Source organism: Hemiscyllium ocellatum, chromosome 33 (genome assembly GCF_020745735.1).
Source record: "Hemiscyllium ocellatum isolate sHemOce1 chromosome 33, sHemOce1.pat.X.cur, whole genome shotgun sequence".
Taxonomy (NCBI): Eukaryota; Metazoa; Chordata; class Chondrichthyes; order Orectolobiformes; family Hemiscylliidae; genus Hemiscyllium; species Hemiscyllium ocellatum.
The window spans coordinates 25,880,790-25,903,541 of record NC_083433.1 but is presented as its reverse complement, the minus strand read 5'-3'; the positions used below and the strand labels follow the sequence as shown (position 1 = coordinate 25,903,541).

The following is a 22,752-nucleotide window of genomic DNA, read 5'->3' as shown; positions in this document are numbered from 1 at the left end:
TCTCTGGTGAAGAAATGGCACCTTATGGCCTACCCTCCATCTTTAAACGGTGACACCTTGTTTTGGACTCACTGGTCATAGGGCATACACGGGAAGAATGTTCCCAATCTAGTCCTGCTAGAATTTTATAGGCTTCTATGAGATCATCTGCTAATTCTTCTAAATTATAATGAATATGGTCCTAACTAATCCAGTCTTTCTTCATTGCTCAGTCCTGCCATCCCAGGAATCAGTCTGGTAAATCTTTGTTGCATTTCCTGAATAGCCAGAGCATCTTTCCTCCGATAAAAAGACCAAAATTGCACACACTACTCCAGCTGTGGTGTCACCAAGTCATTGTACAATTGCAGTAAGATATCCCTCGCTATGAAGACCAACTTACTATTTGCCTTATTCATCACCTGCAGAACCTGCATGCTTACTTTCAGCAACTGGTACACAATGATACCCACATCTAGTTGCACTTCCACCCTTTCCCAATCTATCACCATTCAGAAAATCTGTTTTCCTGGTTTTGCTGCCAAAGTGGATAACTTCACATTTATCTACATTATACTTCATCTGTCATGAATTTGCCACCTCATCTTGATCAAATCACACTGAAGCATATCTGCATTCTGCTCACAGTTCATTTGCCTATCCAGCTATGTGTTATCTGCAAATTTGGAGATATTGCATTTATTTCCCTCATCTAAGGCATTAGTATATGTTATGAAAAGCTGGAATCATAAGTCCTAATTCCTGTGGTACTCCACTAGTCACTGCCTGCCACTTGGGAAATGACCCATTTATTCCTAATCTTTGTTTCCTGTCTGTCAACCAGTTCCTTAGCCATGTCAATACACTACCCCAATCACATGTGCGTTAATTTTACATGCTAATGTCTTATGTGGGCCTAAGCAAAAGCCTTATGAAAGACCAAATAAACTACATCCACTGATTTCCCCTTTTATCCACTCTACTACTTACATCCTCAAACTTCTAGAACATTTGTTAAGCCTTTTGTAAATCCATACCGATTCTATATAATCCTTTAAATATTTTCCAAGTGAAAATCGAAAGTACTGCAGATGTTGGAAATCAGAAACAAAAACAGAAATTGCTGGAAAAGTTCAGGTCTGGCAGCATCTGTGAAGAGAAATCAAAGTTAACATTTTGGGTCTGGTGACCTTTCCTCAGAACTGATGGTAGCTAGGTTCCCTAGTAACAAACTTCTGTTTTTTTAAAATAGCTCTCCTCCAATCCATAGGAACTGTTCTAGAATCTATAGAATCTTGAAAGATGACAACCATTGTATCCACTATTTAGACAATAGACAATAGGTGCAGGAGTAAGCCATTCTGCCCTTCGAGCCTGCACCATCATTCAATATGATCATGGTTGATCATCCTTAATCAGTATCCTGTTCCTGTCTTATCTCCTTAACCCTTGATTCCACAATCCTTGAGAGCTCTATCCAACTCTTTCTTAAATGAATCCAGAGACTGGGCCTCCACAGCTTCCTGGGGCAGAGCATTCCACACAGCCACCACTCTCAGGGTGAAGAAGTTTCTCCTCATCTCTGTCCTAAATGGCCTACCCCTTATTTTTAAGGTGTATCCTCTGGTTTGGCACTCACCCCATCAGCGGAAACATGTTTCCTGTCTCCAGAGTGTCCAATCCTTTAATAATCTTATACGTCCCGATCAGATCCCATCTCAGTCTTCTAAACTCAAGGGTATACAACCCCAGTCGCTCTAGTCTTTCAGCATAAGGTAGTCCCGCCATTCCAGGAATTGACCCCTCACTAGATTCTCTGATTCCCAACATTTTTGGGATGTTATTTGTGTCCACCTTTTTGAAGACACAACTAAAATATATATTTAATTGGTCTACTATCACTCTGTTCCCTATTATAACTTTCCGTGTTTATTCATTTTTATTAGGACTTTGCCTGTTAGTTGGTTGGAAGACTTGGCAGTGTCCAATCAGCATTGCCATTGGAGTCACGGTTGCCATTTTACAATTATTTTAACCTGGCTCATTCTAGCTCTTCATTTATTTTTGTTTAATCTGTAAAATTTATATTTTCAAGGTGATATTAGTACTTGATCAATTATGGTTAAAGAGAAAAATTACTTAAAATCAACAGTATTTTAATTTGAGAAAGAAGCTAGTCGAAAAGTGCTCACCTTTGAAAGAAAATTTGAATCTGACTAGATAGTTTTCCACTGTCAGGACCAGTCTTTCATACGATCAGAAAATCAGCTTAAGTATAGAATGTTATATGGTTTATTTCTGTTCCCTTTCTCAGGAGGTTTATCGAAATTCCATGCCAGCCTCCAGCTTCCAGCAGCAAAAACTGCGAGTCTGTGAGGTGTGCTCGGCATACTTGGGTCTTCATGATAATGATCGACGCCTTGCAGACCATTTTGGTGGCAAACTTCACCTGGGATTCATTGAAATTAGAGAGAAACTGGAAGAACTGCAGGTGAAGAAATGCAACGTTTTGAGAATTGCAAGTTTTCTGTACTAACATGATTCTGTGGTTCATATACCAGGATATCACGATGCCTCTGTCCCTCAGAATTTTGCACTAAATGATATGCTCCTTTTCTATTTCCCCTGTAAAGTGGGCATGTTTACATTTTCACATATTATACTCTCTTCTGCCAAATTTGTGCTCACTCACTTTGGCAATCTTCCCATGTCTTGTTCACACCTTACTTTCCTACCTATGCTTGAGTTAGGTCTGCAAACTTATCCACCATGACTTATCCCTTCATCAAAGTCATTGCAATAAGTTGTAAAAAAAAACTCGCTAATAATTGAGCCTATGGCATTCCATTCATCACAACTTCTCAACCTGAAAATTACTGATTATGCCTACTTTCTGCTTCCTGTTAGCTAACTGATCCTATATCCATGATAATATGCTACTCCCAGCACTATGAGCTTCTATTTTGTGTAATAATATTTGATGTTAGTATCTTGAATACATTACATCTACAGGTGCCGTTTAATCCATAGTATTTACGACTTCCCCAGCCCTTCAGTAAATTAGTGCATTGAGTACAGGAGTTGGGAGGTCATGTCATGGCTGTACAGGACATTGATTATGCTACAGTTGGAATACTGCATATAATTCTGGTCGTCTCAGCTATAGGAAGGATGTTGTGAAGTTTGAAAGTATTCAGAAAAGATTCACAAGAATGTTGCCATGGTTGGCGAGTTTGAGCTAAAGGGAGAGGCTAGATAGAGTGGGGCTGTCTTCTCTGGAGTGTGGGAAATTGAGAGGTTATTGAGACTTTATAGAGGTTTCTAAAATCATGAGGGGCATGGATAGCATAAATAAACAAGGTATTTTCCCTTGGGTGGGGGAGTCCAAAACTGAAGGGCTTAAGTTTATGGTGAGGGGAAAGACTTAAAAGGGACCAAAGGGACAAGTTTTTGTGGTACATATATGAAATGATAGAAGGTGGTACAATTACAACATTTGGGCTTTTGGATGGTTATATGAAAAGGAAGGATGTTAAGGGATATGGGCCAAATGTTGACAAATGGGACTAGATGAATTTAGGATATCTGGTTGGCATGGACAAGTTAGATTGAAGGGCATGTTTCCTTACTGTATATTTCTATGATTCTATAACACTGTTTCCCTTAATTGGAGTTCCTTAATTAATCCGCATTTGTCTAAGGGTCTGTTAATTTTGTCCTTGATTATCGATTCTAAAAGCTTGCCCACCACTTGACTAAATTGAATGTAGTATTTAAAGTATTTAAATTTAAATTATTGGGTTTATCCTTGAATCCTTTCTGTAAACAAGGATGCAATCTTTTCAATTTCCAGTTCTCTACAGTACCTCTAACTAAGGAGTGTTGAAAAATTATTTCATCATCATAAAAGTATTCTTTATTCATATAATAATTAAAATAAAACATGACAAAAACATTTCAGATTGAATATTCCAGAATTTATAATAATCAACTTCTACCCATACAGAATGTTCCACTCAATACAATAGTAATATAATATTTGTAATACACACTTCATATTAGGTAGACAGCCTGAGGACAAAGCATTTTAAATTGAAAATTACAGATAATTTATGACTATGTACTCAGTAATTTTCACCTATGCTTTCCTCTGATCGGGGAGGGGTGGCATTGTAGTAAAGTCGTGGAACTGTTCATTCAGAAGCGAGCCTAATAAAAGGGCATTGGTTTGAATTACACTGTAGCAAATGGTAAAATTTGATTTCAGCAGAAATGTGGAGTTAAAGGTGAGTCTCCTGGAAATCACGTTACCAGTATCATTTGACCTGAAAACTCATCTGATGCACTAATGTCCTTTAGGGAAGACAATTTTGCATTGTTATCTGGTCTGGCCTACATGTGACTCCAGATCCACAGTAAGATGGTTGACCCTTCTGAGCAATTAGGAATAGGCAATAAATGTTGACTGAACAGTAATGCCTGTATCCCACAGGAATATTATTAGCTTTCCTGACTCCTTACTGAACCTGCATGCTAAACATTTATGATTGTTGCACTAAGTTCCTTCTGATTCTTAAAATGGTAGAGTCATACAGCACGAAAACCCTTCGGTCCAATCTGCCCACACCGATCATAATCCCAAACTAAACTAGTCTAATTAATAATTAATAGTACCTAATTCTATGAGCTCTCACCATTTAGACATTTTTTTTCTTAATCTTCTAGCATTCTTCCTCATTAGAATTCATTTGCCAGATTTTTGCCTACTGTTTTGGAGCTGTTTTTTTTTTGACAACTTGCTTTCCTACACCTCTGATATTAAAACATTTAGCCACCATACCTTGGTTCTTCATCCAAGTTATTTATATAACTGCAGTGGGGCCACAGCACTGATTCCTGTGGGGTGCCACTTGCTACATCTCGACAATCAGAAAATTGCTCATGTAAAAAGCTGAAATCTTAGCAGATATTTCGGTCTCCTTCACAAGTAGATTAAATCCAGGACAAAAACTATGCACTCCCAACTTACATTCTACTCTTTGCTTCCGGTTAACCAGTCAATCTTCTGTCTATACCAACATGTTAACTGCGACATCGTGAGCTTATATTTCTGCAACAACTTTCTCTATGGCACTTTATCAAATGTTCTAGAAATCCAAGCACAGAACATCCACTGGTTCACTTTTATCCATGACCCATGTTATTTCCTTTAAAAATTCCAATAAATTACTGAAATATGATTTCCTTTTCACACGTCATTTTACGTCATTTTTCATATGTCTATTGGGACTTTTCTGGAATGTAGGGAATGTTAAGATTATCCCAATTTAATGATGCTGTTCCAAATACTTGCAACAAATCCCATAAACTCTCCTTGGCAAAAAAGGTAAAATCAAACACACAGTCTTTCAGGAGAAATGGCAGAGAGATTCAGCATGGAACACCTTCTTCCATGTAGCTCTTTCTTTGACCAGCAGCCTCAAACCAATTCAGACATCTTGCTCTGAACAACCAGACTGCTAAAACCCAAACCAAACCAAATCTGAGAAAAGCTGACCTGGAAGAACTGGCTACTCTCCTTTCATTATACTAGTTTTGTTTTTATCTTAAAAGCTCATTCAAATAGATCAAGCCAGACATTTTGGAACCTGAGTCATAAACACTTTTTGAAAAAAAAACAAGGACAATACAACTTTGTTCAAGGAGCAGCATCTCACAAATTATAATATCACTAGGCCATCACCTCCCCAAAACTTATCAGCCTTTGGTTATTGGATTTGGACTTTCGCAAAGAGTCCACCAATATGGTGTATATGGGATGGTCTATGAATATTACTCATAGGGTTTTTCAGAATGTATCTGATAAGATACTGCACAAGAGATTATTGGAAATTGAAAGTGACCTGATGACATGAATTGATAATTGATTGTGATTGTTGGAGCCTGGGAATACGTAAAAGAAATGTCATCTACTTGAAGGTTGTGGGAAGTATTATTCCTAAGCGATCTGTGCTATGGCATCATCCTTTCTTTATGCATATCCATTTTGGATCGAAAAATGACAAATTGGAAAATGTTTCACAGCAACAAGTTAGCAACCATTGAGAAGCCAAGAGATGCGGTCTGACCATATAACTGTAGCTCCATATAAACTGAAACATTACATCTTCACTATTAGATTTATATACCTTGCAGATAGATGGCAGCATTCAGTTAGACATTTAGATCATTTCAAATATTGCTTTTTTATTCATATAAATGTGTAGTGTTAGACTGGACATTCAAAAAATTATATCCTTTGCTAAGGCAGAAAAGTTCAAGCTGAAGGTTGTGCAGTAGGTTCCTAGGTTTTATAAATAGAGTTGAAAAGATAATTATTGCCATAGTCCTACCAAATATAGAGAATTGACTGATGGTAGTTTAATCTGAGTGTCACTACACCTTAGGTGAGTTTGAAGAGGAGAGACCTTCATAGCATCAGCTGGTGCAAGAATTCAACACATGCTCTTTGCATCACTCTGCTTTGCTATCTCGCCAACTGAGGTAACCAGCCATTGTAGAGTTGTACAAATTAATTAAAGCAATGTAATCATTGGTTAGACCGTTGTTAGAAAACTCTTCTTGATTGCCTTACTTCAGAAAATATTTCAAAATTGTGGTTGCAAAAAAGGACTATTTGAGCCCAGATTTAAGGAAATTAGTAAAAGAAGCAATTGAAATGCGAAGGAAAGCTTTTGCATACTGAGTGGTTAGGCTCTAGAATGCACTGCCAGAGGTAGGTTCGATTAATTAATTAAAAAGAAAATGGGATTTTTATCTAAAAAGAAAGCATCTGTAGGGAATGGCACTAGATGAGTTGTACCTCACGATAGGCAGCACTGACTCAACAAGTTAATGGTCTCTTGCTGTGGTGTAACATTTTGTGAAAAGCTAAAAGTTGTATTTTCTTTCAACCTATGATTGTATAAAGTTTTGTGGAAATAAATTTGAGATTTAGTTAGTTCCCTTGGTAGGTTTAGTTGGTTGATGTTTGCTGATTGGTAAGTTCTTTGTTTCTTTTTGCTACAAGTGGATTAATAGGTTCCATACCTGCCAGGTTTTGCCTCTTTTTGCTGTTTGGGCAAGTATAATGTATGCTTTAAGTGAAGCCATAATACAGTATAAAATCTGCACATGTGGAAATCAAGAAACATCTTTTCCTCAAATGGCTATAACCAAAGCTTTTGAGATTCACCAAATAGCCCTAATATCTATTTGTATTACAATTATCTTCCTTGTGTTGAATTCAGTTTATGACATCAGTTAGTGCCGTTTTTAATTGAAATCTTGCTGCAATGCTTTCTTGTATTCAAGGGCTAAGCACCTTGACACGTCTCCCTATCCTTGATTTAATCCATTTATTCCTGCAATTTTGTTTTCTTTTTCCTGAAGAAACTTGTTGCAGAGAAACAGGAGAAAAGAACTCAAGAGCGTCTGAAACGGCGAGAGGAGAGAGAAAAGGAGGAAAGAATGAAAAGAAGGTTAGTGGCTTGTTCTTTACACATTTTGGAAATGCATAACACTCTCTGGGCTATTTCTGTGCAAAGCAGCTTAATTACACCTTCATAACAGTTGAAATGCCCCTTTGTTGACATTATAGTCCACTAGTTATATTACAGTAAAAACAACATAGCTGTATCAGATCTTGCATGTATCAGTTTATTCATCATCTTGTCTATTTCACTCGGATGGTTATAAACTTTCCAAACCAGTCTGATTCTGATGTTCCAGTACCATTAATTTGCTAATAATTATGACTATCCGTTTAATTTCAAATCTTCCCATGTTTGCTAATTCTCTGCTGTTTAAATTCTGATAAGGTCTTTGCACCTGATGGAATCGGCCTCTTCTTCCTTTTTTTTAAGATCATAAAACATAGGGGCAGAAGTAGGCCACTCTGCCTATAGAGTCTGCTCCACCATCCATTGAGATTATGGCTAATCTGATAATCCAAAACACTTTTCCACCTTTTCCCCATAATCCTTGATTCCCTTACTGGTTAAAGATCTATCTATCTCAGCCTTGAATATACTGAATGACCCCGTCATAACAGCCCTCTGTGGTATAAAGAATTGCACAACTTCACAACCTTCTGAGAGAAGAAATTACTCTTAATCTGTCTTTTAGAGTGTGGCCTTTTCACTTGATTCCTGTCTTGCATTACTATTTACGACTCGTTCACTCTCAGTTCACATTTTCTTTGCTGCTTAGAGTTGACATTGATTTTTGCAGGGTGGGTCATGGCTGAGTAAACAATTTGAATGTTGTTTGAAGAGGATAGTAGTATAGTGTATTAGGAACTTGTATTGATTTCACCCAACTTGACTTCAGAAGGTATTTAATAAGGATTTTCAGCAGAGATTATTAGCAAATTCAGGAACGTGACAGACAATTTGAATGTAGCTGGATTCAAAGGCAATGATTTGTACTCTGATTTGGTTAAGGGCAGGAGTCCAGAACTAGAGGGCATAGGTTTAGGGTGAGAGGGGAAAGATATAAAAGAGACCTAAGGGACAACTTTTTCACGCAAAGGGTGGTACGTGTATGGAACAAGCTGCCAGAGGAAGTGGTGGAGGCTGGTGCAATTACAACATTTAAGAGGCATTTGGATGAGTATATGAATAGGAAGGGTTTGGAGAGATATGGACCGGGTGCTGGCAAGTGGGACTTGATTGGGTTGGGATATCTGGTCGGCATGGATGGATTGCACCGAAGGGTCTGTTTCCATGCTTTACATCTCCATGACTCTATGACAACAGGGAGAACACCCCTACTCAGTAGATTCTTTGCAACCATCCTGAGAATAGACAAAACTTCGCACCTTAGAAAGTTGAAATCTTGGCAGACATGTTACCCTCCTTCACAAGTAAGTTATTTTTTTTTATTTTTTTTTATATAAATAGATATTTTTATTGGAAATTTAACATTTTGACAAATTTACAAAAATAAGCAGAATTTTCAAGCACAAACATTAATATAAAAATAAATCTTAAATATATAATCATCAAAATTCAACTAATCCACAATCATCCAGAGTGTATAGTTGAGTCACTTACATCCTTCAAATAAGAGAAAATGTTCTCTAATACACTCATAACAGTATGATAAAAAGGAAGCTATTTCCAAACAATAAGAACAAAAAAAATTAAACATGTTTGAATGGAGATCGTCCCCCTTGTTCTCAGGGGGCCTTACTCCCTTTCCAACGTTCCACCATATCCTCTCCCAAACAGTGTCCCACCCTCAACCCGGGCGCTCCTTAATAGGATTTAGATATAATACCGAACTAGAGTTAACAGTGAGCGCCGCACCCCCACCCCTCCCACCCATACCTGAGTATATCTGATAGCATCAATTCCACGTACAAACACACATAACTATAAAATTACAACTCCAACAGATTACAGTTAAGTATAATAACATAAGATAGCAAGGAAGACAACCCCGCTCCCAGAGGCAAAAGTAAAGTAGAATAAAGTATCCATTTCTCCCCACGGAGTGTGGGAGAGGCAAGCCAACATAAATTGTCTCTTACGATTTATTTAACCGAGTCTAAAAGTTTCTTGGCCTCTTCCGGTGATCTAAAATTATACTCGGATCCTTCGTGGGTAAAGCATAACGTCGCTGGGTAGCGTAAGGTGTATTGAATATTTAAGTCCCTTAAACATTTCTTCACCTCATCAAACGCCTTCCTTCTTCGTGCCAAAGCCGGGGAGAAGTCCTGAAATAACATAATCTTGGATCCTTCATGAATCATGGCTTTAGGATCCTTTCCAAGCTTTCTGGAGGCATCCAGGAGTATCTGCCTCTCCCTATAACTCTGCAGCCGGAACAGGACCGGGCGTGGGCGCTGGTTTGGGCCAGATCCGCGTACAGCGACCCGGTAGGCCCACTCCACCCTTACCCGGTCCGATTCAGCCCCCAGGTTTAAAAGCTGGGGCAACCATCGCTCCAGAAATGCTGCTAACTTTCCTTTCCCTTCTTGCTCGGGAAGGCCCATCAACCGAATATTCTTTCTCTGATTTCTGTTGTCAATATCATCCATGTAGATTTCAAAGGCCCGGACTCTCTGCTCCAGAGCTTGCACCTGTTCTGCAGCTGTTTGAGCTGCAGCCTCGGAGGTCGTGGCCTTTAGTTCCGCCCCCTCCACTCGGCCCTGTAATTCCTTGATAGTTTGATTCTGTTTCTGCAGCTTTGCTTCCAATGCATTCCATCTCTGTCGGGATTCTGCGATGAAATTGACAAGTGTCGATTCCAGTCTAGCAATCATCTCTATAAGCCCCTTTTGTTTTTCATCAGCTGCAGCCAGAGGAGAGGAGGGTGGGGGAGGGGTCTTTGTTTTCTGAGAGCTGCGGGGTCCCTTCGATTTACTCATTATCCACTCAGTATTAGACTGTTTAAATATAATATTCAGCAGCTAATTAAGATTAAAGAAATTTTTTGGGTGGTTTGGCAAGTGTGGTGGGGGCAGGTAACCCACTTTTCCCAGGTTTTGGGAAGGGCTCTGTAGACTCAGACTTGCTGAGTCGCCGCCATCTTGGATCTCCCTTCACAAGTAAGTTAAGGACAACACTATGCTGTCACCACTTAGATACTTTTATTGGGAGTCGAGGCATTGAATTCAGTATTTTTATACATGTACAATGTGTAATTATCCCAATGTTTAACTTCATATTTTTTGTTGTAGACTGTTGCAAAAATGTCAGATTTCATAATTTACATGTGAGAATGAAATTTATAAATATAAGATAAAAAAAACCTGGTGAGAATCTGATAAACACAGCCTTTTTTGGATTGGCAGGCAATAACTAGTGGAGTGCTACAGGGATCATGATTGGGACCTCAGCTATTTGCAATTTATATCAATGTGAATAAGTTAAGGTACCATTTTATATGTTAGCTAAATTTGGTGATGATACTAAGGTAGAGAGGAAAGTAAGTTGTCAAGAGTAGCTAAAGCGTTTGCAAAGGTTATAGACAAGTAAATAGGCAGAAAAAGTATCTTCTTGAGTCTCGTGGAGGAAATGTGAACTTCTCCATTTTGGCAGGAAGAATAGAAAAAGAGCATATTATTTAAAGGAAGACAGATTGCAGAATTCAGGGATATTGAGGGATCATGGTTACTGGTATGTGAAGCGGACAGAATGTTATTTATTTCAAGGAGAAGGAAATATAAAATAAGGAAGAGAGGGCTCTCGAAGCTCACTCTTTGAGTATGTTTAAGATAGCAATTGATGGACTTCACATTACCAACCGCATACACAGTTATGGAATTGTGTAATAGACACTGGAGTTTGATCAGCCATGATCACATTGAATGGCAGGGTAACTCAATGGGTTGAATGATCCTACTCCTATTTGGAAGAATGAGATGTGATCTTATTGAAACAAGAAAAGATCCTGAGGTACTTGATATGGTGGGTATGGAGTGGGCAGTTCCTCTTGTTGAGGAGGTGAGAACCAGCAAGCACAGTGAGGCTGTGGTGAAATAGTTTTTCTGTCGGAGGGTTGATAGCATGTGGAATTCTCTTCCCCAGGAAGCAATGGAGGCAGGATCGTAGAATTTCTTCAAGGCAGAGTTGGATATTTGATATCAAGGGAGTTGAGGCTAATAGGAGATGGACAGGAAGAGGATTTGTGACCACAACCAGATCAGCCACAGTCTTTCTGAAGGGTGAAGCAGGTCCTAAATCGTATGTTTACAGAAGCCTAAAGTGTGGTTGAATACTACCCTTCATGTCACTTACCGAGTCAGATTCATGGAGATGTACAGCACGGAAACAGACCCTTCAGTCCAACCTGTCCATGCCGACCAGATATTCCAACCCAATCTAGTCCCACCTGCCAGCACCCGGCCCATCCAAATGCCTTTTAAATGTTGCAATTGTACCATCCTACACCACTTCCTCTTACATCTTTTCCCTTTTATATCTTTCCCCTCTCCCCCTAAACCTATGCCCTCTAGTTCTGGACTCCCCCATCCTAGGGAAAAGACTTTGTCTATTTATCCTATCCATGCCCCTCATAATTTTGTAAACCTCTATAAGGTCACCTCTCAGCCTCCAACGATCCAGGGAAAACAGCCCCAGCCTGTTCAGTCTCTCCCCATTGCTCAAATCCTCCAACCCTGGCAACATTCTTGTAAATCTTTTTTGAACCCTTTCAAGTTTCACAACTTGAATTCTGGTCTCCGATAGGAAGGAGACCAGAATTGCACGCAATATTCCAACAGTAGCCTAACCAATGTCCTGTACAGCCGCAATATGACTTCCCAACTCCTGTACTCCATACTCTGACCAATTAAAGAAAGCATACCAAACGCCGCCTTCACTATCCTATCTACCTGTGACTCCACTTTCAAGGAGCTATGAACCTGCACTCAAAGGTCTCTTTGTTCAGCAACACTCCCCAGGACCTTACCATTTAAGTGTATAAGTCCTGCTAAGATTTGCTTTCCCAAAATGCAGCACCTCACATTTGTCTGAATTAAAGTCCATCTGCCACTTCTCAGCCCGTTGGTCCATCTGGTCCAGATCTGAGGTAACCCTCTTCGCTGTCCACTACACCTCCAATTTTGGTGTCATCTGCTAACTTACTGACTGTACCTCTTATGCTCACATCCAAATCATTTATGTAAATGACAAAAAGTAGTGAACCCAGCACCGATCCTTGTGGCCCTCCACTGGTCACAGACCTCTAGTCTGAAAAACAACCCTCCACCACCACCCTCTGTCTTCTACCTTTGAGCCAGTTCTCTATCCAAAAGGCCAGTTCTCCCTTTAGATCCGTTAGATCTAGCCTTGCTAATCAGTCTCCCATGGGGAACCTTGTCGAACGCCTGACTGAAGTCCATATAGATCACATCTACTGCTCTGCCCTCATCAATCCTCTTTGTTACCTCTTCAAAAAACTCAATCAATCTCCATAAAAACTTGCAAACAAGCTGCAGAAGTAGGCACTTGGTCCGTCCTCCACCATTTATGAAGGTTGCAGTTGAACTGATTCCACCACAGTCCTCCCTGCCCAATAACCTTTCACTTATTTCACAATTCACTGCCTGAATTGGAGTTACTAAGCAAGAATCTAGTGAGTTGAAAAGTGTGGCGCAGCCCTCACCCCTTATGCCCAAAATATCGATTCTCCTCGGATGCTGTGCTTTTCCAGCGCCATATCTTTCAACTGCGATCTCCACGTTCTGCAGTTCTCACTTTCTCCAAGAATCTAGTGAGACCCATGCTTGATTTGGGGTATCTGCAATCATAAGATACTTGAGAGTTGGAAAGTCACTTAACTGAATTCAGGTGGAAGGGTCCCCAAGAAATTATACACCTCAACAAAAAAAAATGGGAACACTGAGGAAAGTTGTGATTGAGTTCCTGAGGCATGTGATGCACCTTGATGTGGTCCCAGGAAAAGTACAGAAACCCTCAAGTTCTGCAAAGAATAAGGGAACCCCTGGTGGAAACAAAAATAGAATCACAAGTATCGTGTTCAATTTTTGGCTTATGTTTGCAAAATATAGTGTTAGCAGAACTTGCTTTGTTTAACTCTTAAGCAGCAAAGGTTTTTGTTTACAACTTGAGGTCATGTGGTATAATTCTTTCAGTAAATAACTAGGTTTGAATTTCCTTTCAAGTGTTAATGGTCTCCCTCAAATCAGAAGGAAGATTTACATTTATTACTTGTTAAAATGTGTTCATGAAATGACTGAATTCTTCATTAAGTTTCCAGCAGTAGCATTTTCCATATAAGTGAGTATATTAGTTGAGAAATTCCCATATGCAACATGAATGCCAGAACACTATTATAAACACAGGCAACCAGATTCACTTATCTTGATTGTTAATGGTTTTCTCTTAATATTGTAGGACCAGATCTCGCAGCAGGGATCGTAAAAGGTATGTTTGTTTTAATATTTTAGCTTATATATTTACATTCATAGTTCTGGGTCTTGGCCAATGAAAAGAAAGAACTTGAAGTAAAAATGTTTCAGTCAAAAGTGTAAATTTGGTTCACTCCAACTGACCATATTCAGGAAGGTAAGTCCACTTAATGCAGTTAGAAGTATAACATTTCAACTTTGAGAGACTGTTCCACAAAAGCATTTGTAATATTCTAATTTTTTGTTGCTGATTTTAATTAATCAGGCAATTAGTTTAGCTATCATCAAAATATCTTCTGACCAGTAACTGTTTCAAAACTCTGCTTAGATTCTCTCTCAGTTTTTAAAATGCTGACCTCACTACGTTTTATACATGCTAATGAGCAGAATTCCAGTGGTGATTACAATTGCTCTTGGCGTAAAGCAACTTTTACCCAATGGCTCATAAAAAGACTACCTGCCTGATATGAAAGCTAAGATTAACCGTTAACTGTTCCTGCTGCCTGACCTGCTGTGCTTTAACCAGCAACACATTTTCAGCTCTGATCTCCAGCATCTGCAGACCTCACTTTTTACTACATGTGACTCTAGGCCACACCGATGTAGTTCACATTTAACTGCCCTCTGGGCAATTAGGAATGGACAATACATGCTGCCTACCCAGTGATGCCCTCATCCGATGAATCAATTTTTAAAGAAATGCTTTGTTAGAATGGTATACTGTTCCAAAGGAACTGAGTGGGGGAAATATATTTCTTTTATTGCAGTTCCATTCTACAATATAATCAGCTGTCTGGCACACAAGATTGTTGGAATACCATGTGCAGGAAATTTTTGAGCCCTTCTTATTCAATTCATGTGGAATTATTCAAAATTATTTCTCAATTATAGTATATCTGACAGTGGTTTAGAGGAGTTGAAATGGGAATAGCAGAATCATCACTGATAGCTGGCAACCAAATTAAAAATAGGAGCAGAACTCATAATTTGACATTTTAGAGGTCATTGTTAAATCTGGAAGGTTCTAAAGTACCAAAGCAATAGATGGTCTGCTGTTTCTCGAGCTTACATTGCACTTCACTGAGACACTTTAGGGGGTTGGGGCCAGAGTGCAATGGGATAGGGCAAGATGTAAAATAATCCTGCTTGTAAACTGAATGGAAGTGTTCTGCAAATTGGTCAGTTTATTTGTGTTTGACCTGCACTATAGAGAGGAGGGTTCTTTGTGAACTGTGAATAGTTTATTACGTTCTAAAAATTATATGTAAATTGTTGTTTCACTGGAAAAATGTGTTTAAGGTCTTGAACAGTGAAATGAGTTAAGTGTTGGTGTTATAGCTCTCTATATCTGCATGGGAAGATGCTTTGGGAAGGACAGCGGATGTTGGGTGTGATATAGTAGACCAAGACATCATGAAGGAAACAATTCCTTTGGAACATTGAAAAAGGGGGTGCAGGAAGATATGTTTGGCATCACACTGGGGATGGCAGAAGTTGGTCTGCACTGAATATGGAGCTGATTGTATGAAAATGAGGGCACTGAGAACTCTCTTAGTTCTGAAAAGAAAAGGGATAAGTGCAAAAGTATAGGGAATGAGCAGACACAATCAAGGGCCCTATCAAACATGGTAGCGGTGATCTCTAGCAAAATAAAAAGCACTATGGAAGCACTAGTAGAAAGTTTAATGAGCCAATTGAAAGCCATCTTTATGGTGATGAAGATGTAGTTCATAAGCATTGTAGTGGATGAGGCAGAAGGACAGAATTGGCTAGTTCCTGTTGATCATCGTTTCAGAATTATCTAAAGAACACCTGATTGTAAAGGGATTAATTATGAGGTGGGGGTAAATCTTTTTGCAGATCAAGATCAAGGGAACGTCGTCGACATCGATCCAGGTCTGCATCCCATGATCGACGCAAACGTTCCCGCTCTCGATCAAGGGACCGGCGTCGCCGACACAAATCTCGATCTGGAAGTAGAAGCAGGAGTCGTAGTCACCACCGCAGCAGGCATAGCTCAAGAGACAGAGAGCGAGAGAGAGACCGGAGCAGAGAGAAAAGCTCCAAAAGAAAGTATGTACCTCAATGTTATAGATTGCCTTGTCAATATGTCTGAGATTAATTAATGTAGTAGAAATCTGACAGTTCCATCTTGGATATTGTTTGTTGCAATTAAACAACCACATCAGAAGAACTTATCATTTTCTATAAGGAGAAATAAGCTCTTTAACAATGTCAAATGCTGATCTGACATGAAAGCAGACTCATTCATACTTGGAAGTGAATGTAAGAGGTATTGGTAGTAATTTAAGAGATTAGTAAATGTCTTAATAATTAACAAAGATTCTCTATACCACATTTCTTTTACAATACTATGGCATTTTTAGTGACTCTTTGATCTTGCTTCTACTTTCATTTCTTTATTTGGGTTCACTTATGTTTTGTTTTTGTGACCAGTTCATTCATTCATTCTCTAGAAACCTGTTATTCTCGCACAGGTAACCCAATGCTACTAGGATGTCCTGTTTTTCCTTCCATTACTGCACAATTTGTTTTAATACATTTGACATTCTACTGGAATTTAATATCCTAAAATGAGACCGTCACCAGAATAAGTGAACGTGGTACTGCTTATCTAATTGTTAGACATATTCTACACAGTCTTGCTGGAGAAGACTAACTCTCAGCTATCCATTGACGAGAATAACATCTCAAGGTTCACTTCACTAATCATCAGCTGTATCCTGGATATAGTGAAACTGTTTTGGGAGTCGTTTGCAACTTTTCCAAACAATTAACAGCTGTGTTTCTTATTAAGAACTAGTATAACAACATTATGAAGAGCAGAGCTCTTCACCAAATTTTCACATTAATGAATAGTAAAAACTATTCTGGGATAATTCCGTTAGTGCGTATGCAGGACTAATGTCTAATGAATTGGTTGTAGAAGCTAACTTTAATAATATGTTTTAAGCTAAGATTGAGCCATTTTTCTAGGTCACGAGACCGAGACAGATCCAGAGATCGAGACAGAGAAAAATCGAGGGAGAAGGATCGCAGGGAGAAAAAGCGTTCCTATGAGAGTGCTAATGGAAAATCGGAACACAGCTCTGAGGAACGAGAAGCAGGAGAAATCTAACGGACAAAACATTTTTGGAACTGGGGCAGACAATGTCTTTCTGATTGTTTAACTCAACTAGGGGAGCTCTTGTTTTGTTTTTGGACTTAGAAAAATATTCCAGCAGCTAGATGACTGATAACTTAAAAAATATTAGATAGTTGAAAATGTTCAGGAAGTTTTGTCAGTTTAACCAACTGGTTTTGAAGGCAGCAACTGGAGGTGCCTAGAATGTACTGTGTGTGCATGTACCAGTGCTGTAATGCCACAAACATTAGGGTGCCTCCTTCCATTGGCACAAGGTTGTTCTTTTGTTTTGAATAATCAAATAATTTGTTTTGCATTTTTTAAAAATGTGGATCTGCAACCCATGGTATTTTCTTTTCTGAAGCCTAAATAAAAAGCAATGGATCTGGTAGCTTGGGGAGTTACTGCTTTGTCAGCAAGCAGTTTCTTATTTGCTTGTTACTGTCGGTTGTGCTGGCTTGCACTTGTGATAGTTTTTACTTCAGAAATTTCTCTAAAATCATAATGTTTATCCTTGTCAAAGTGTCATTGACATTGTTGAAAACAATGAAATTGTCATGCAACTATTTAGCAAAATCCTTCAGAATATCTTGTGTCCAGGTAAGAGAAACAGTCCAAAGGTAACCTCGGCGTTTCTCTTCTCTCACCCAGAAGGAACTCTCCCCTATCCCTCTGCATCTTCTTTCCCACAAAGTTGGCGTTGTTTGTTAAATGTTAATCTGACAGAACCTTGATTTTTGTATTCAGTTATAGCCAGAAAAGCCCCCTTGGTTTGGTTGGAGAGAAAAAAAAAAGTTTTATTTTTAATTAACTTATATGGTGGAAGCAATTTGCTACCCATTTGTTAAATCACCAAATAGGATTCATGAGGAAAAATGCAACTGCTTCAAATAAACCTGACCCCTTCATCACCTTCATTTCACCATCTCTGCCTTTCCATTTATAAATAAAATACAAATTTGATTTGGAAGAGTTTTGCCAAAGTATTGATCTGACCATGCACCAAGATATTTTTGGAAACCAGAATCTTAAATTGCCAAGTTTGTATTTTGTCTATATGTGTATCTTTTACTATAATTAAAAGGGCTTGGTTTTATTCTTGCAGTTGCAGTGGAAGTTCAGATAGAAAGGGTCCAAAACTGGAGTTAATGTGGTTTCAGTAGCTCTTTAGGACTGTGTCCAGAAACACCATCTTCTTGGCTTTGCGTGCATGTAATTCTCAAAAAGAAACTTAAGCATGTCTTCAGCACACTTCTGGAACACAATACACATCCTCTGTTATTTTGGATTTTTACTCAGAACTTTTTATTTTTTGACAGTGAAATCATGCCCGTAAAATAATTCGTGCTTATTATTCACACACAGATGGTTTAGTATTTATCCAAGGAACAGAAAACAATTTTCCACACGTTAAAAACAACTTATGGGTATTGTTTTGTAGGAGTTGAGAACCCTGGAATTTTCACATGCTTGTGCATACGTGGCATACTCCAGGCAGCTTTAAGGTGTTGTCTGTGGCAGGCACTGGGGCGTCTCAGATCTGAAATATACCAATGTATTCCATGATGATATTGCTCGTTTTTGTTAGCCAATTGTGGTCATCTCACAATTGCTGTGATTTTATTTTTTTTAAAAGTGGTCAGCTTTACTTTGAGAAACTGACTTCTGTGCTATAATAGTCCAGTGTGATGTTCCTTAGTATCCATAGTAGCATTATTTTTCTGCATCAGATACTTTGGTTACTAGCTGTTACACTGCTTACCCCCATCACTTACTAAGTTCTCAATGGTCATTTGGTCAGAGATTTCTGAGTTTACAATTTAAAACACAAATAACAAAGTTTTAATTTAGTCCCCTTTTATCATTTTTTCCTTACATGACCTCTTGTCTATACTTATATTATTAATTGAAAACAATTGAAATAAATTTTCTGAAAACCATTTAATAAGATTTTCAAACAATTTAAGTTTTCCTGTGTTGTATGAAATTGTGATGAATACTTGTTTGCTACTTTGCAATTAAAACAACCTGATATTGTCTTCCTCTGCTTACTTGGTGAGTCTGTTGGAACCTTTGGCCACTTGTGCGTTGTTCCATTCCACTGATGAGGCCCAGCACTCGTTCCATAGTTAATGCTACTCTTCTGCAGAGTTAAGATGGGAAACAGATTGTTTTGCTTTTTGTTAGGTTGAAATAGTTATAGAGTCATAGAGATGTACAGCATGGAAACAGACCCTTTAGTCCAGCCTGTCCACGCTGACCAGATATCCCAACTCAATCTAGTCCCACCTGCCAGCACCCGGCCCATATCCCTCCAACCCCTTCCTATTCATATACCTATCCAAATGCCTCTTAAATGTTGCAATTGTACCAGCCTCCACCACATCCTCTGGCTGCTCATTCCATACACGTTCCACCCTCTGCCTGAAAAAGTTGCCCCTTGGGTCTCTTTTATATCTTTCCCCTCTCACCCTAAACCTACGCCTTCTAGTTCTGAAGTCCCCCAACCCCAGGGAAAAGATTTTGTCTATTTATCCTGTCCATGCCCCTCATAATTTTGTAAACCTCTATAAGGTCACCCCTCAGCCTCCGACGCTCCAGGGAAAACAGCCCCAGCCTGTACAGCCTCTCCCTGTAGCTCAAATCCTCACCATTTTAATTCCTATCGTCAGGAATGACTATTCAAGCCTCATATGGTATAATGGCAGCATTATTAACTTGACATGAGGGCTCAAGGACAACTGATGCTTTCTCAAAAAAAAACTAGAAAACCTAAAATGGGGCTTAAGAGAAAAAAACAAACTGGCTTATTTTGCAATCAATGAGTGTTACCTGTTGTTATGTTAGACCATGATATCATCACTGAAATGTATGTCAAGTTAGCTTTTGATCAACCTCAGGATTGAATGTTTGCTTATTAAGATGTTCCCATTGCCACCTTCCTGCAATTAATATTACTGTGCTTTCAATAGACCATGTGATTTCTGTTTTATTTGTTGATAAATTTGTCTCTGCGGTAATAGCTTTGCATTCTTATTTCCCTGAATCAGAAACTAAAAGTCAACTTATCCCGCTAAATTTTATTGTTGGGGATTCAAGCATCATGTGGATTTGACAAATCTACTCCTACATGGATGTGAGCAGTCCCAGGTTAAGCCTTTGAGAGTGTTCATAATTAGTAACAGTCCAGATAGAATTGTATATCTTTCTTGCAAGAGACCTCAATAGTTTCCAGTTTGAGAAGGACAAGTATCCTTAATTGATCATGATTTAACCACAGTGAATTGAGAATCTGAGAACCCTCAACCTGAGCTACAAATCTTCTCACAACTTGCTAATTGGAGTATACTCTGGAATATTAAGTTAAAACTCACATAACACCAGGTTATAGTCCAACAAGTTTAATTGGAAGCACACTGGCTTTCGGAGCGTCGCTCCTTCATCAGGTGGTAGTGAAGGACCGCCGCTCCGAAAGCTCGTCTTTCCAATTAAACTTGTTGGACTATAACCTGATGTGTGATTTTTAACTTTGTCCACCCCAATCCAACACCGGCATCTCCAAATCTGGAATACTAAGATCAACTTAACTGTTCCTACTGTTGGCGAAAGTGAACAGTCTCTGAAGAATATGAATGCCCAGTTTTTTTTTGAATTATTCCAAATGTGGTAGTAGTTCTGACTAATTCTTTATGACAATCCCAGGTATGTTTTGCAGTTAGCATAAAAAGTAGCACAAACAGCATGAGGTTCTGCCAGTGTTTGTAAATTTTCAGGCATATTTTTGTGGAATCACAAGGAACAAGAATATTGTCCTGTATTAAGAACATAAGAAATAGGAGCAGGAGTAGGCCATCTGGCCCCTTGAGCCCACTTCACCATTCAGTAAGATCATGGCTGATCTTTTCATGGACTCAGCTGTGCTTACCTGCCTGCTCACCATAATCCTAATTCCTTTACTATTAATAATCTATCAATCTTTGCATTAAAAACATTCTACAAGGTAGCCTCAACTGCTTCATTGGGCAGGAAATTCCAGAGATTCACAACCCTTTGGCTGAAGAAGTACCTCCTCAACTCAGTCCAAATCTGCTTCTCCTTATTTTAAAGCTATGCCTACTAGTTCTAGTTTCACCCATCAGTGCAAACAATCTCCCTGCTTCTATGTTATCTATTCCCTTCATAATTTTATGTATTTATACAAGATCTCCCATTCTCTCCCCCCACCCACCCCCACACATTCTTATAAATTCCAATGTGTCGTCTACTACCAACCAATCAATCTCAACTCAGGAATCAATCTAGTGAGCCTCCTATGTATCCCCTTCAGTGCCAGTATATCCTTTCTCAAATAAGGCGAACAAAACTCCAGATGTGGCCTCACCAGCATTCTGTATAACTTTAAAGTCTGGTTGAAGATTTGTAGCTCGGGTGTCCGTTGTTGTAGTTCTGTTCGCCGAGCTGGAAGTTTTTGCTGCAAACGTTTCATTCCCTGGCTAGGGAACATCATCAGTGCTATTGGAGCCTCCTGTGAAGCGCTGCTTTGATGTTTCTTCCGGTATTTATAGTGGTTTGTTCTTGCCGCTTCCGGGTGTCAGTTTCAGCTGTAGTAGTTTGTATGTGGGGTCCAGGTCGATGTGTCTGTTGATGGATGTTCTTGCCGTTTCCGGGTGTCAGTTTCAGCTGTAGTGGTTTGTATATGGGGTCCAGGTCCATGTGTCTGTTAATGGAGTTTGTGGATGAGAATGGCATTCATCCACAAACTCCATTAACAGACACCTGGACCCCATATACAAACCACTACAGCTGAAACTGACACCCGGAAACGGCAAGAACATCCATCAACAGACACGTCGACCTGGACCCCACATACAAACTACTACAGCTGAAACTGACACCCGGAAGCGGCAAGAACAAACCACTATAAATACCGGAAGAAACATCAAAGCAGCGCTTCACAGGAGGCTCCAATAGCACTGATGATGTTCCCTAGCCAGGGAACGAAACGTTTGCAGCAAAAACTTCCAGCTCGGCGAATAGAATTACAACATTCTGTATAACTGCAGCATAACCACCCTGTTTTTAAACACCATCCCTCTCGCAACGAAGCATAATATTCCATTTGCTGCTTTATTTGCCAGGTCCCTTTGCACAGCAGCATGTTTCAATTTTTCACCGCTTATATAATAGTCCATTTTGTTATTATTCCTACCAAAATGGATGACATCACATTTACCAATATTGTATGCTATCTGCCAGACTCTTGTCCACTCACTTATCTGTATCCCTCTGCAGATTTTGCTCTACCACTCATCTTGGTGAACAGAGACCTTGGAGTGCAGGTACATGGTTTCTTGAAAGTGGAGTTGCAGGTAGAGATGATAGTGAAGAAGGCGTTTGCCATGCTTTCCCTTATTGGTCAGAGCATTGAGTATAGGGGTTGGGAGGTGGTGTTGCGGCCGTACAGGACATTGGTTAGGCCACTTTTGGGACATTGCATGGAATTCTGACTTCCTTTCGGAAACTTGAAAGGGTTCGGAAAAGATTCACAAAGATTTTGGTCGGGTTGAAGGATTTGAGTTATAGGGAGAGGCTAAATAAGCTGGGGCTATTTTTGCTGGAGCATTGGGGGCTGAAGAGTGACCTTCTAGAGGTTTATAAAATCATGAGAGGCATAGATAGCTTAAATAGATAAAGTATTTTCCCTCGG

At 39.2% G+C, this 22,752-nt stretch overlaps 1 protein-coding gene across 6 annotated transcripts in view; it reads left to right on the top strand.

The window, feature by feature from the left end:
* The window catches only part of LOC132831154 (putative RNA-binding protein Luc7-like 2), a 68,930-nt gene extending 51,494 nt beyond the window's left edge, over positions 1 to 17,436 (top strand). For all 6 annotated transcript variants that reach the window (XM_060849154.1, XM_060849153.1, XM_060849156.1 and 3 more), the window contains 5 exons: positions 2,294 to 2,470; positions 7,411 to 7,499; positions 13,887 to 13,916; positions 15,761 to 15,973; positions 16,898 to 17,436. In XM_060849154.1, the coding sequence (XP_060705137.1) occupies positions 2,294 to 2,470; positions 7,411 to 7,499; positions 13,887 to 13,916; positions 15,761 to 15,973; positions 16,898 to 17,039 (651 nt within the window). In that variant the 3' untranslated portion in view covers positions 17,040 to 17,436. The remainder of the gene's footprint in view (positions 1 to 2,293; positions 2,471 to 7,410; positions 7,500 to 13,886; positions 13,917 to 15,760; positions 15,974 to 16,897) is intronic.
* Positions 17,437 to 22,752: the final 5,316 nt, after the last annotated feature.